Raw genomic sequence first — 15,239 nt, 5'->3', positions numbered from 1 at the left:
GGAACAGCAGAGCCACCTGTGGCTGCTCAGAAGTCTGCCTAACTTACCTGCAAGTGTCCATGACAAAACCTCCCACCTGTGTTCCGTTTCAGCACAATCTCACAACTCTCCTTCCAACAACCCCGTGAGGCATGCGGCAGCGTCCCCATTTTGCAGAGGAGGAAACTGAGGCTCAGACAGGGGGAGCTCTGTGCTGGGAAGTAGGGGACGCTGGCCTCTTTCTCGAAGCAGACATGGGGGATGGTGCCGGGAATACTGTCACCTGCAGGCCTGTGTTTGTAGTGAGGACGGGGGGTTGGTCATTGACAGACAGGATGGTGACAGTGAAGACCACAGGATGGCTCTGGCAGCCCATCTCGGAGGCGTTAGCCATCAGGACAAAACTGTCTGTCAGTGTCTCGCTCCCGTAGTGCACGTAGCGGATCAGCTGCTCTTCCACCTACGGACAGGCCCAGGGCTAGTCAGGCCCCAGCAGCACCCTTCATGTCCTGCCTTTGGGTGCAGGAGGAGACTGACTCTTTTAGGGCTTCAGCTTCCATTGGTGGAAAATGGGGACCATAAGTTCTGGCTCCCAGAGGAGCTGTGAGGAAGAAAAGAGATACAGTATTTAAAGCACAGGTGCTTCTGATATGTGACTCCCCATCTCCTCTCTGTGTATAACCCCCACACTGCGAGTCCCCAGGGCTCCCTCCATTCTGCCCCCAGAGCTGGGCTGCAGCCCCTGGGTCTCTCTCACAGCTGTACCTCTCTCCAGGAGAAGGCGCTGAGGGTCCTGGCTTGAGGTCCGTCCTCCTTCTGCAGGGCCCCATGCCAGGCCGAGGGCGAGGAGAGTGGGGAAGTAGGGCCCGGTGACACAGAGCAGTGGAGGGGCCAGGGTGAGGCTGCCACCCTCGGGGTCACTGAAGTTTTGCATCTCCAGTGGGATGGCAGCAGGCAGCACCTCTAGCTCCACGCGGACACCCTTGAGGGGAGCACCCAGGCCCAAGGGCACATCCAGTGAGAAGGCATCGCTCCAGGCCTCAGGGCAGGAGTGCAGGTACAGGACCCTGCCCACATCCACTGCCTCCTGGGAGAAGCTCTGCACGGGGTCCAGGCTGGGTGGCTCATCTGCCAAGACGCCACGAGACACCATCACCAGGTAGCCGGCACTCGGTGGCTTCTTCACTGAGAATACAATGTCTGCCAGCGGCACTGCCTCCTGGGCTGCCTGGTTAACAGAGGTCATGAGGACTCACAGGGGGCCACAGAGGCAGTCTCTGAGGGGCCATTGTGGCTCTAAGCAGCCAGAACAGACTTGATCTTGCCCCACTTATTCTTCCAGATACCACTGCTCATTTACACACACAAACACACATGTGGGTTCACACACACAGCAGCTAGACATGCAGCTGGTCACATTTTTTGTTTTTTGACAGTCTCACTCTCACCCAGGCTGGAGTGCAGTGGCGCAATCATGGCTCCCTGCAGCCTCAACCTCCTAGACTCAAGGGATCCTCCCACCTCAGTCTCCCAAGTAGCTGTGACCATAGGCACATGCTTCCATGCCCAGCTAATTTTAAATTTTTTGTGTAGAGATGGGGTTTCATTGGGTTGCCCCTGGCTGCTGGTCACATGTTAATACCCACCCTACACACGGTTACAGGGGGTCAGTCACACAGCTTGAGATGCACTCCCCCGGGGAGGTGCATAATCACATATCCCCAGACTCAGTGACACAGACACACAAGTTCATCATACGCTGACGCAGTCACACATGTACATATGCGCGTGTACACACACACACACACACACACACACACACACGCCCCCCTGCTGAAGATCTGCTCAGGTCTGTGGCTGGTTTGCAGGCAGTGCCTCCCCAGCCCCTGTTATTACCATCCAGGACCATCAGAGGGCGCCCTGCCCCACCCCTCCTGGAGGCACAGCCACCTTCAGCCCAGGCCCTATGGAGCTCATGCCCCAAAGGCCACATGCGCTTCCTCACCTGATGGGCCAGTCACAAGAGGCTAAACCACCCCCAAACTCACATTCCTGTTCTATGCCTTTCCCCAGAATGTTCCTCCTGCCTGGAATACCACTCCCCATTCTCTGCTACCAATGGCCTGTGCTCTTCAGAGCCCGGCCCAAACACTGCCTCCTTCCGCAAGGCCTTCCTGATGCCAGATCTGCTGGCTCACTGTCAGCCTCAAGCTCCAGACATGCAGACCAGAAGGGTCTCCGAAATTAGTAGTGTGGGAGAGTAAGGCTGAGCGGGCAAGGACTGGCCTGAGGTCACAGGGCAAGTCCTGCTGGAGTGAGCCTGCTGGAGGGCCCGTGGCTGCTCTGTGGGGTTCCTGGGTGGGTAGAAGCCCTTGACAGACCCTCCTAGTCCTGGTCTGGGCTCTGAGAAAATAGCGGGGAACATGTGGATCTGAAGAGCAGCCACCTGTCTCCATGGCCAGCAATCCCCAAAGTTCAGGACCCGTGATGCCCTCCCAGGAAACTGACTGCAATGCAGATTCTTGGGCTCCACTTCAGAGATTCAGTAGGGCTTGGTGGGGCCCGGGAATCTGCATGCTCAGCCACACCTTGGACACGAGTGGACACGAACTCTGGAGGCACACACAACTCCCAGGAGGATGGGTGTACAGCAAGCTCCCCAGAAACTCTTGGGAGCACAACATATACGGGAGCACATCTGAGACCTGTGCACACATGCAACTGGGACCACCACAGCCACAGCCCAAGTCACATGTGTACCTGGCATGGAAGCTGGGCCGGAGGCCCTCTACCTGGCCCACACCACCACTCACCACCTCCAGCTGGTCCCTTCTGATCTCAGCTGCCTCTCCCTGGAAGACATAGATCTTCTTGTGCCGGACCAGCTTCAGTGGGGCCAGTGGGCCCTCTAGGGCAATGGTCACTTGTAGCGTGGGATCCGTGTGCACTGGCCCCACTTCCATTGAGAAGATCAGGGTGTCACGGGTTCTGAGGCTGCCATTGAGGCCGTAGAGAATGGCCCCGTCTAGCAGGTCCTCCTGGGAGAAGGCTGTGGCTGGCTGAGTGGCCCAGAGCAACTGCCCCCAGTGAGGGCCGGCTGTGACATGGTAGTGCACCTCATCCCCACTGCAGATGTCAAGGTTGGTGTCCAGGTGGGGCTCAGCTGTGTCAATGGTGCCCTGACCTCCTTGAGGGACCACAAGGCCAGAGCCGTTGGCCACAAGGAGGTAGGGCTCCGAGGCCTGCACCTCCAGCAGCGCAGTGGTCTGGTGTTGCCCATCGGACACCTGCAGCTAGATCCAGCCATGATCAGCCCAAGCGCATGAACAGGACTCGCCTCTTTCTGAGGCCTCCTGGGTGAAGTGGTAGATGGGCCGCGTGGGCTCATCCACGGCCACGATACTGCCAAAGAGGAGGTCCTTGAGTGTCAGCACCACCTGGGCGTCAGCAAAGCCCGAGCCTGAAGGCCACGTCGTCTGTAGTCAGCAGCCGCCGCCCACCCCGGGCCACATGGAAGACGCGGCTGATGGTCTGCACAGGGGCGTGGTCATTCACGGGTTGGATGGCCACCCGGAAGACTCCCCGTACCTCCTCCCAGGCCATGTCACCACTGCTCTCATCCTGGCGGGTAGCAACAAATGGGATATCATCTTCTGTGGTCTCGGAGTCATCATGCTGGTAGACCAGCCGGCCACGCAACAGGTCTTCATTGGTGAAGGATATCACCATAGTGGTCTTGTCCCGTGTCCCACGCCAAGCCAACCTCCCATGGCGGGGCCACTCCATGACCTCATAGAGGTAGCTGGCACTATTGAGACTTGACAAAGAGGTGGTCAGCAGAGAGGACACCCTCACCACCCTCAGGCACCACGAGGAGGACATTGGTGAGGACGGGCGCATCTGGGTCACCACCAATGTGGATGGGGAAGGTATAGAGCGGGGAGAAATATGGCGGAGCTCTGACACGGAAACGGAAGGTGTCCTCGACTGCCTCCGAGGCACGTGCCGTGGCCCCATAGGTCACCCGGCCAGCCTGTATGTCATCCTGGGTGAAGCCCTGACCGTCTGACAGCCTCGTGCCCTGAAGTTGAAGGTTGCCTTTCCTGGGAGCCTGAACCACCTCACAGTGGAAGGCTGGGGGGCTTGGGCCTGCCTCCTCCAGGGTGGCCTCCAGGTGGGCTGTGGTGAGGGTCTCCTGCTGGGTGTTCTGAGTGTGCAGTGGCTCCAGCTGCAGCATCCACACGGTGGCTCTCTGGATGGTCACTGGGAAGGACAGATTGCTCAGGATCTCCTGGCCCACCTGCACCTCCAGGGCCAGGTTCTCCACGGTGTCCTCTGTGTGGTGCTGTGGGTCGGTGCTCAGGTACCTCATGCGGCCCTGCTCCACATCCCGCTGGTGGAACGCCTGTGTAGCCCACCACTCAGCACCCTCCACCCCACCTGCCCCCTGCTTCTGCAGCTCCCCAAACTGCAGGGCTCTGGTGACGCGAAACAGCACGCTCACATCCTGCCCCACGGCATTGGTCTCCACCGACAGGTTGGCGGGCAAGATGGGAATGGCAGGGCCTTGGGCCTTGCTGCGGTGGATCTGTATGGCCAGCCGGACAGCCACCACCTTCAGCGTGGCCGGGGGGCTGACCTGCAGTCCATCGCTGACCCGGAATGTCAAGTCCTGTGCAGGGCCACCGCGGTGGACACAGACTAGGCTGCCGGCCTCCAACTCCTGGCAGGAGAACTCGGTTGCCGGCTCCCCAGGCTGGTCTCGGCGCTGCACAGGGAGGCCAGAGGGGGTGCCAAGGAACTGGAAGGTGAGGCCCTCACAGGCAGAGTCTGGGTCATAGGCCTGGAAAACCTCGGGCCCCAGCGGCTTCTGTGTGTGTTCCAGGATCACCATGAAGCTGCCATGTGGGAAGATGATGCGGGGAGGGTCATTGACAGGGTTGACCTGGATGGGCAGGAGGTCAGTTTGGCCCCTCCGCAGGCATGAAGGCAGAGGCACCCGAGCCGTCACTGACACCTCCAGCACCAGCTGGTCGGAGGTGTCCTCAGAGCCATCGTGGATGAAGCGGGCCTTGCGGTTCACCACGTCCAGAAGGGTGAACATTTTTTGTGCCTGGGCACCCGGGCTTGAGCTCACCGTCACGTGCCCCTCGGGTCACGCTGAACAGCACCTGGGATTTGAGCAGCTCTGAGGAGGCTGCAGTCATTGAGGGTGGCTGCATGGAGGCAACCCCTCAGGGGTCGGCTGCTTCCCCTCAGGTAGGGCAGGCCAAGGTTCCCAGTACCCCCAACAAAGAGCCCATAGGGGACCTCTATGGGGTTTCCTGGGACTGTACAGGAGGCGTTCAGAAATCCATCAACTGACAATGTGGCCCAGCCCTCTAGGACAATCAGCACCATAGTATGGGCAAAGGAGTCACTCAGCAGCTTCTCTGCTGGGGTCTGCAGCTTCAGCTCCTCCTGGCTCAGGACAAATCTGACCTTAAGAGGGATGGGGAGTGGGAGATGGGGAACAGACTTTTGAATCCATCATTTCCCTTATAAAAGCATAGTGCGTTCCCCACACTTGGGGCCCCAGAGTGGAAAACCTAGGATGAGGGCCTCTGGTGCCACTCCTCTTGCCATCCTGCCATCTCTTTACTCATCCTCCAAACACTCACCAAAGGGACTCTGGGCCAGGCCTGGATGGGCTCTGGGGACCGTGATGTGAATCAGATGTGATCCTCACCCACAAGGAACTGACATACAGTAAGATGCTCTCCTAGAAATCCAACCTGATTTTTAAATTCTCCTCCTCTTTCCTCAAGTGAGAGGTGCCAGAAATATTGTCTTGGAATCTAGATTTCACCCCTAGAAAAATAGATAACTGGGAATGCAATGACAGCAGCAGACTGGCCAAGCCCTAGTCCTCTCCCCACTGGGGTGTGGAAGGAGATGGCTGACCCCAATTTTTTTTCTTTTAAAAATAGAGATAGGGTCTCATTGTGTGGCTCAGGCCAGCCTTGAACTCCCAGGCTCAAGTGATCTTCCCACCTTGGCCTCCCAAAGTGGTGGGATTATAGGCATGAGCCACTGTACCCAGCCTGGCACAAATTTGGAATAAGATCCTGGGTTCTTAACTCTTCATGGTTTGGGAAAAGACTCAAGAAAGAGCCACAAGACTCCTCACTAACAAAGCTTGTGGTGTCTTGAAGGATGAAATGGAAAAATGAGGAAGCTGAGGCAGTACTGGTGCTGTTACTGTCGTGGACAGACAGTGGTGCTGCAGAGAAACTGGTGTAGTGCCACAGGGAAGCACAGGGGTCGTGGGGACCCAGGAGGGGGCCTCGCCCAAGAGGAGGGGATGTCCACACTGAGACTTTAAGGAGAGGCTGGAGTTAGGCATGTGCAGGGAATGGGTGAGGCACGCACCTGGCAGAAGGAGTGTGGTGACCAAAGGCCTGGCATCAAGCGACTGTAAGATGGCCGGGAACTGAAAGCAGTTCAGTGCGGTCAGAGCACAAAGGGCCAGCAAGGGCTTGTGGTGGGAAACATGGTTGGAGGGAGCCAGTGGGCAGAGCCAATTCATGAAGGATTTGCCATTTCTAGGCTGCTGCTGCCCATCCCACAGTGGAGAACTTGAGACCCTAAGATAAAAGTGACTTACACAAGGTCACACAGCCAGCTGGGGTTCACTCAAAGCTAGAGAAGGAATCCCACCCTGAATCCCGCCCGGATCCCAGGGGGACGTCGCTGACCTGCAGGCGTCCAGAGTAGAGCTGCAGCAGGAGGTGGTCAGCTGGGCCTGCTGCCAGGAGAAGGAGGGCTTCGGGCTGGGACGTGGAGAACTGCAGCTGTAGGTCTATGTCGGTCAGAGCTGTGGCCACAGGCACCTCCAGGTGGTTCTCACCAAAGAAGGAAGCTGTGTGAGAGAGGGAGCTGTGGTCCAGGCTCAGATGCTTGCCTGGAGGAGGTGAGGTGCCACAAAGAGGTACTGGTGGGTTGAAGAAAGGGGTCCATGCTGGCGCACCCTCATGGTTCTGCTATATGGTGCTGTCTGTGAGTACTGCCTGGATCCCAGCATCTTCTTGGTCCTGGCACCAGAAGGCACAGCCTCACCTTGTGTCCAGCCAGACCTTGACTTTGCAGGAGGTCAGACCCAGAAATTCCCAGCAACTCAGGTCTCCTCCTTGGAGGTTCCTGGAGCCAGAGGCCTTTGCCAGCTCTGACTCACCTCCCCTGGGCTCCAGAGGAGTCTTCCTCCCGGGTCTGGGTCCCCTACCCCCCCAAAGGGAAACATCACTGGCCTGATCACCTGGCTTGGTGGTCACAGCCCCGAGGAATGGAGTTTCTGGAGAATCACCCCCAGTCCAGACTGATCCCTGCTCAGATTCCTTCTCCTAAGTGCCCTTGTGCTTGGGCTCCTGTGCAGTGCCTGCCGTGCCATGCCCCGCCTCCATGGATTGGCTGGGGCCACGGCTGGGATCTGGTGGAGGTGTCAGCATGGCCCACCTATCCCCGCTTCTCTCTCAGGCCATCCTTCCAGCTGCCATTGAGGGTGGGGGCGGGAGCTTATTGGACTGAGTCTGAGAAGGAGCAAAGGCTCTGAGGCCAGATGGAGACCATGTGCAGGGTCAAACCAAAGTGGGCCCACACTTCCTCCATTACCCTGCTATTGCTTCCTGCTGGAGAGCTATTCACAGTCCCCGATGAGCAGTCAGATCCGGCCCCATTGTTTCCACCATGGCCAAGGAACCAGGGATGAGAACAGCTGAGCTCCCAACTTCCCCAGGCCACCACGCAGGCTGAGGCTGAAGACAGGGCCTGGGAACGGCTGAGGGTCTGCTGGGCAGACCAAAGAGGGCCTCGCCAGGCAGAAGGCCATACCTGGGCTTGCCTGGGGTTAGTGGTTCCTATGCAAGGCCCATTCTGTCCCACACCGGGACTCCTCCTCTTTTGAATTGCTGCTTCCTCCAGGCAGTTTCCCCAGATTAGCCTCCCTGACTTCCAACCCGCTGCCACAATTTCTGGTCTATGCCTTTTGTGGTGATAAAAGCCAAATATAACTTTGACTTTGCCTGCAGATGTCCAGGGCTGGGGGACAGACAAACACGGGTTAAAAACGGTGATTCATCCCTCTTGGGTTTCCCTCAAACCCCGAGAGCAAGCACAGGCTGACGGCCTTGATGGGGATGATCCAGCACCAGCCCCACATGCGCTGGTCCCTGGACAGCCTGAGCCAGCTGCCATCCGCCTGAGAAAGCAGCTTCAGCCATTGGAGGAGTCGGAGATTTGTACACCCTAAGGGCAGCCAGCCCCACTGGGAAGGATGTCCAAGAAAGATCCGTAAAAACCCCTTGGGCTGAGTTAAATCCCCTCTAGTTATCTCCTCCTGCCAGCACTGCTGGCAACACCAGCACCTTGTCTGGGAAGCTAAGAGAATCAAGCGAGCCCTGCAGACCATCTGCATGGAGGCGGCCCAGCAGGCTCAGCAGGCCCAGCACAGCTCGGTACCAGCAAGGGACAGACCAGGGAACTGCAGGTGGCGGCCACCTACCGGGGTGCCTTATCTGCAAAGACATTGATTCCTTAGAGCAAAACACAGCACACTAAAATGAGGGAGGCCATAGCACAAGGGGTGGGGGCACACGGCCCTGCAGGATGGAGCCACCACCGCCACCGGCTGGAGCGGCTCACAGCAGCTGTCAGGAGCCAACTGTTGAATGTTCAGGAATTTTGAGAGCCAGGTGATACTACCCATAGTGAGAATATTTATACCAGGAAAAGAGGCAAATACTGCAAATCAGGGTTCCCCCTCCCCAAGAAAGCCCATTGCTAAACATTTACCTACCCAGCACCCATGGGGAAAAGGGCACATCTCCCTGCGCCTACCCACCTGAGTTAGTCAGGGTTCTCTAGAGGGACAGAAGTTATAGGAGATAGATATAGATATAGATGTAGATATAGATGCAGATATAGATGTAGACATAGATGTAGATATAGATGTAGACATAGATATAGATACAGATACAGATACAGATACAGATATAGATATAGATATAGATATAGATATATAAAGGGGAATTTATTAAGTACTAACTTGCACAATCACAAGGTCCCTCACTAGGCTGTCTGCAAGCTTGAGGAGCAAGGAGACCCAGTCTGAGTCCCCAAACTGAAGAACTTCGAGTCCAATGTTAGAGGGGAGGACATGTCCAGCCTGGGAGAAAGATGTAGGCTGGGAGGCTGGGCCAGTCTCGCATTTTCACATTTTTCTGCCTGCTTTATATTCGCTGGCAGCTGATCAGATGGTGCCCACCAGTATGAAGGGTGGGTCTGCCTTCCCCAGCCCACTGACTCAAATGTTAACCTCCTTTGGCAACACCCTCGCAGACACACCCAGGATCAATACTTTGCACCCTTCAACCCAATCAAGTTGACAGTCAGTATTAACTATCACACCACCCTTGCACTAAAGGCATATGTAGACCAGCCAAGGCTTGGTCAATGTCAGGGCTCTGGGCCAGACAGGAACTGAATTAGATGGTTGGCCCTAACCACTGAACCACCTGCCTGCAGCCCCCTCCCAGCAGAAGACAGTAGAGCCTGTTTGGCTAGAGTGGGAGGGTGGCAGGAAGCAGAGGTACTTTCCAGAGCGCTGGGGTCTGAATGGGTCCATTGAGGGGCTGGACCCTGCTACTTCCTGTGGGGCTGAGTGGGAGGGGCTCACACAGGCTGTCTTGTGCTGCTGGAGCGCATAGCCAGGCAGCCCCCCATCCCAACAGAGGCCTCTGAGGCCTTGCTGGCCAGGGCTTTGGAAACTCTGACAGCACCACTTCACCCACCTCCCAGTCTCCATTTTTCTGCCCCTTTTACACTCTCTGAGGGGCTGCAGTTGCAAAAACCCAGAATCCCTGTCTTGGAGGTGGTGGGGGATGGGGGGCATTTGAAGAGGGGCTTTGAATGGAGAGGGTGTGCAGGATAAAGATGTAATAAGCTAGAAGTCAATCCAGAAGACTTCCTGGAGGAGGTGACAGTGGTGTACAGTCACAGAGAGGGAGGAAGCAGCAGTCTCTGAGGACAGCAGCAAGGCCAAGTGAGAGACTGGCAGGGGTACACAGGTCCCCCTCAGGTGGGGCAGGGAGGGTTTCTCCTCCCTCACTCCATAGAGCCTCTGACTAACTTGAAGGAAGAGAAGTAGAGGGGAAAGTAGAATGGGTCAAGCCAGGCTCAGCCGCCTGCCTGGGGGGAGGGGGGAATGGAGGAGGTTGTGGGGAGACATCGGCACAGGCTGGATGGGACCTGCCCTTGACTCTCCTGGGTCAAGAGGACCCATGATTCATCAAAACACCAGTCCAGACCTACAGCAGCTCCATGGGCTGCCCTCTGAGCCAGGAGAAGGGGCCCACTTCAGGCCTCAGTGTCACCATTCTGTAAAATGGGCACATCCCTCCCACCTCTTCTCCCTCCTGACTCTGGGGATTAGTCCTGGGGGTCCCTCCCTGGTCTAGGAGTTTGCTGTCCATATGGATGTGGAGAAGGTTAATGGCGTGGGGTGTCTGGAGGTTCCAAGCCTTGGGCATGAGAGGAGCAGGATGCCCCACAGGTCTGGGGGCCCGTGGGAGGGGCAGGAAAAGTGCTGCGTGATGGGCTTCTCTCTGGAAGGTGCGTCGGTGAGCGTCCAGGGCTGTATATTAATAGATGTGTATTTGTGTGTGCCCGCAAGCATGTGGGTGGCTGCTGGGGGTGTGCTTTGGGTTTGAGTAAGGCTGTGTGTTTGTGTGTGCGTGCGCGTGTGTGGGCCGGGAGCTGCCAGGACAGAGCAATGATTGTGCCTGGGCCTGTCTTGCCCTTCGCTGCCCGCCTGCCATTACTTGGCTGGGCCTGGCTCCATGAAAGGGGCTGTGTGTTCTTGGAGGGTTCCTGCCCCTCCTGCTCGGCGCCCATAGAGAGGTTTGCTAAAGGTGGGTATGTCCTCAGGCTTCCCACCCTTCCTCCTCATGAACAGGGCACTGCTGTCTGGGCCTGAGGGTGGGGTGGCTCCATCCTTCCTGAGACCTAGGCCTGGGGGCACAGAAAAAGCCTGTGTCCTTCCCTCCCAAGTCCCTTCTCAGGGGCTAGGGGAAACCTCGGTCAAGGTCCCCAGCAAGCCTCCTCTGGCAGGGCAAGGGCTGCGCTGGCATCTCCGGGCTCCCTGGAGGCACTGCTAGGAGGAGTGTGGATGGGCCCCTGAGGCTTCCATCCTGACGCCCAGCCCTCTGTCTGACACCAGGCTCCGGGGAGAAGGGGCCACTGTGAAGGGAGCATCTCTGCCCCTCAGGCCCGCTTCCCCCTGCCAGGGCCCCACCTTCCCCAGTCAGCCCAGGGCCAGGTCTCAGGCACAGATGCCTCTTCCAGGCTGAGGGCTGCTGTGGGCTCTGTCCTAAGTCCTCAGAAGCCCCAGGGGTGAGCGAGGCCACCTCCATCCCCGTCTCTGCCCCATCTTCCCATCTCTCCTTCACCTCTGGCCTTTGCTGCTGCTGTGCTCTGCCTCTGCTCCCCCTAGTCTCTCCTTAGCTCTGTCTTTGGCTCCCACTTCCCTCTGCCTCATCCTGGCTGTCCCTGGGCACATCACCCTTTGCCGAACTTCTCCACCATAGCCCCTTGCGGTTTAGCACCATGGGTGGAGATCCTGGCTCCGGGTCTAGGCAGGCAGGGGTGAGGGAGTCTGAGGGGGCTGTGGGCTGGGGTGCTCTGGGAGGGCCAAGGCCAGGATGAAGGGCTGTCTGTCTCCCCTCATGGGTGTGTGTGTGGTGGGGCAGGGGTGGGGTCGTGGCTCACCTGGGGGCTGAATGCCAGCTGTGTGAGAGCATGGACAGGCCAGGTGTGCTTCCCCAGCAGCAGACCCTCCCTGAGGTCACCTGGCCCTCTAGACCTCAGGTCAGTTCCCCTCCCCTTGCACCTCCAAGGGACTCCCCAATTTTTCTTCCGCCAGCAATCTACTTTCGAGCCAGCAGGCGGGGCGTGGACGAGTGTGTGTGCAGGAGTGTGGGTCAGTGTCACGTGTAAACATGGGTGTGGCGGCAAGGCAAGCGAGGAGGGGGGGTGCTGAGTCCACGGTCTGGCCCCACTGTGGGCCCTGGATACTGAGCCATAACTGGAGGCTCCCTCCCCAGCACATTGGTCTCCCTGGGCTCCTCAGGCAAGGGAGAAGCTGTCTGATGTGCCTACTCAGGTGCCAGCCCCTCTCAAACCTCCTCTCGGCAGACCCCCCAGGCTCAGCCACCCACACTGAACTGTCGCCTTCCCCCAACCTGTTACTCTGAGGGTTACAAGGGGGTAGGTTACAGGGGAGACTTAAGGTCAGACTAAGGGGACCACATAACCTGCCCAGTGATGACATTGGGGTCACCAGGGCTCAGGCTAGATGGCTCATCGCTGGCTGGGGTGGGCTGCCTGGGAGACACTCACACACCTGCAGACCCCACAGGGCTCACTGCCCATTAGCCACTCTTCCTGGCTGCTTCCAGACTGGGATTCCACCACCCAGGGCCACCCCGCAGCCCACGGACTGCCTGCTCCTCTCCTGTCCCATGAGCTACCGAAATGTGGACAACAGTAGGTTAGTTCTGGGCCAGGCGTGGTGGCTCATGCCTGTAATCCCAGCACTTTGGGAGGCTGAGGCAGGTGGATCACCTGAGGTCTGGAGTTTGAGACCAGCCTGGCCAACATGACAAAACCCTGTCTCTACTAAAAATACAAAAATTAGCTGGGCATGGTGGGGCACGCAGGTAATTCAAGCTACTTGGGAGGCTGAGACAGGAGAATCGCTTGAACCCAGAAGACGGAGGTTGCAGTGACTCGAGATTGTGACACTGCACTCCAGCCTAGGAGACAAAGAGAGACTCTGTTGCAAAAAAACCATAACAAAACAAAACAGTAGGTTAGTTCCAAATCCCATGGATCTTACAACAGCAGCTGTCCTCTCAGGAGACACTGCTTTATCCCAGTGGGGCGCTGGGGTGCCAGGCACCTGCTCAGGTGACTGCTTCCACATCTAAATGCTGCAGAGACCTCTGCCAGGGTCAGGGCAGCCCGATCCCTCCTTGCCCCAAGAACTCTTGAGCCAAGAGACACACACTCAGGTCAGCTGACCTTCTGTTTAGTGGCCTTTCCGGTCCCCTGCAAGGCCAAGGAAGCCAGGGAGGAAAACAGTTTCCTCAGCTATTGGCTGGGCCCTGACCCTGGTCACTGGCCTCAGCTGCAGTCCTCTAACCAAGCGCTCTGAGTCACCCACCTAGAGGAGCATGTACTGGGGAACATTTCCAGTTAAGGTAACCCGTCTGGAAGAAGAGTGGAAGCAGGGGCAGGTGGGGTGGGAGAAGCTGAGCTTGGTCCACAGAGGCTGATAGGGGCCGCACGCTGGGCTCCTGGCCACATGTCCCAACCCTGGGGCCTAGTGGAGCACAGAGGAAGCAGGAGGGGAAATGAGAGGTTTTGAGGGAAGAAGCAGCCCAGAGTCCACCCAGGCTGGAGGGCTGGGCCGGGGGAGGAGGAAGCGGGGCCTCAATGGTGTCTTTGTGCAGGCCCTGCTGCTCCCCAGGCCTCAGGCGAGGAGGGTGGGGTGGCTGCGGTGGGGAGTGGTTCCAAGAGGCTTTTCCCTGCCTTATAATTTTCCCCCTTGTACAGGGAGATGGGTGGGTTTCCAGGCCCCTTCCGTAACCTCCTTTCTCCCCACTTTCCTGGCCCTAGCGGATCTGGGACCCTCACCTCAGTGGACCCAGGCTGGGGTAAGGTTTCTGGCAGGGAAGAGAAGAGTGAAGGACCCTCACTTGGCACTGGGGCTGCCCAGCACCCCCCTCCCAGGCCCAGCAGGCTCCTGGGAGGCATCTCCCATTTTACAGGTGAGGAAACTGAGGCTCAGAGAGCGCAGTCCTCTGCGCTAGCCTGTGGAGCAGCGGCAGGGCTGGGACTTAAGCTCCTGCGGGTGGGGCTCCAGAGCTGGGGGCTGTGGGTGTCGGCAGGGCACATGCACCGTGTGTGCACCCAGAGAAGCGTGGTGGGTTTACTTGCTGCCTGTGAATCAGAAGTGGAGCATCTGCTGAGGGCCCCAGTGGGAGGAGGGTGTGAGAGCTGGACCCCAGCCTGGGGAAGACACACTCTTTCCCTTCTTGTCCCCTGGGGCTCTTCTGTCAGGGCCGGGTGGAGGGGGCAGCGAGGAGGGGAGGGAAGCATCTGCTCTCCTTGGAAGGTTTGGCAGCCCCGCCTCTCTGGCTCTGGGGCTGGCTGCATGGGGACGGCCCTTCTGCAGGGGCCGGCGGGGGATGACTCAGTCTAGAAGTCAGTGATAAGTGCCAGCCCTGCCCACTGGGGACTTCGAGGTCCGGGAGGCGGGTGGAGAGACAGGGGGTCTGGGTGGGAGCTGCCCCCAGGAGGCTGAGGGCCAGGCTCTCTCCTGGGCCGCATCCAGGACCAGGCAGCCCATGGCTCATCTCTGAGTCTCCCCTCGGCTCTGGCAGCAGAAACCGCCAAAGACACGGCTGTTGGGGCGGCGTCTCGGGGCTTCCCCAGCCTGGCAGGCTGGGTCTGGAGATAGTGAGTGTGAGTTGGGGTGGGGGAAGAACAGAGGAAATGGTGACTGTGGGTCTGGATGGCTGCCTGGACCTGAAATCTGGTGGCACAACAGCTTGTGTGCCTCCTCCTCAGTTCCCCCATCTGAATACAGGGCAGAGGGTGTGCTGACCCCACAGACAGAAGTCCATGTCCAGGGCAGATGTCTGGGTCAGGACTCACACCCCCAGCCCACACACAGGGCTCAGAGCCATGTGCTTCCATGCTTTCCCTGGCCTCAGTGTCCCCATCTGTAAAAGGGGACCTGGATAGAGGGACCCAGATCTGGCCTCTGACCAGCCCAGCAGACTGGCAAGAGGTGTGGCCACTACTGTGGGTACAGTAAAGCCACCTCTGGCCTAAATGGCCACAGGTCCAGCCAGACTGGAAGCTCTTGAGGACAGGACCAGGGCCCACATCCCCTGCCCAGGGCGTGTGTGCAGCCAGGAGGCCCACGGACCGGTGATGAGGGAGGTGACAACAGTATCTAAGGGAACGAAAGGATCAAATGAGGTAGCATTTGGCCTGCATGAGGGGTTTTCTATCAGGCAGAGCTGTCCCACCACAGCAGGCCCGGGCACTGGTCGTGCTCCATCGGGAGGGCATTGCCGGGAAGGTGCACCAGGAAACCTCAGTGTCCTTGCTAGTGGACCTCTGAGCTAACCAGGCCCATCAGAGATCCCGAGACTGAG

The 15,239-nt window shown here is 58.3% G+C and overlaps 1 protein-coding gene across 1 annotated transcript in view; it reads right to left on the bottom strand.

The window, feature by feature from the left end:
- The window catches only part of LOC102126168 (chondroitin sulfate proteoglycan 4-like), a 47,365-nt gene that overhangs the window by 7,215 nt on the left and 24,911 nt on the right, over positions 1 to 15,239 (bottom strand). The window contains 9 exon segments of the mRNA XM_065547589.1: positions 263 to 439; positions 745 to 811; positions 813 to 1,207; positions 2,796 to 3,441; positions 3,443 to 3,796; positions 3,798 to 5,105; positions 5,107 to 5,168; positions 5,170 to 5,460; positions 6,717 to 6,922. Of these exon segments, the coding sequence (XP_065403661.1) occupies positions 263 to 439; positions 745 to 811; positions 813 to 1,207; positions 2,796 to 3,441; positions 3,443 to 3,796; positions 3,798 to 5,105; positions 5,107 to 5,168; positions 5,170 to 5,460; positions 6,717 to 6,922 (3,506 nt within the window).

The sequence above is a fragment of the Macaca fascicularis genome, chromosome 7, assembly GCF_037993035.2.
Source record: "Macaca fascicularis isolate 582-1 chromosome 7, T2T-MFA8v1.1".
Taxonomy (NCBI): domain Eukaryota; kingdom Metazoa; phylum Chordata; class Mammalia; order Primates; family Cercopithecidae; genus Macaca; species Macaca fascicularis.
This window is presented reverse-complemented; position numbering and strand designations above follow the sequence as displayed.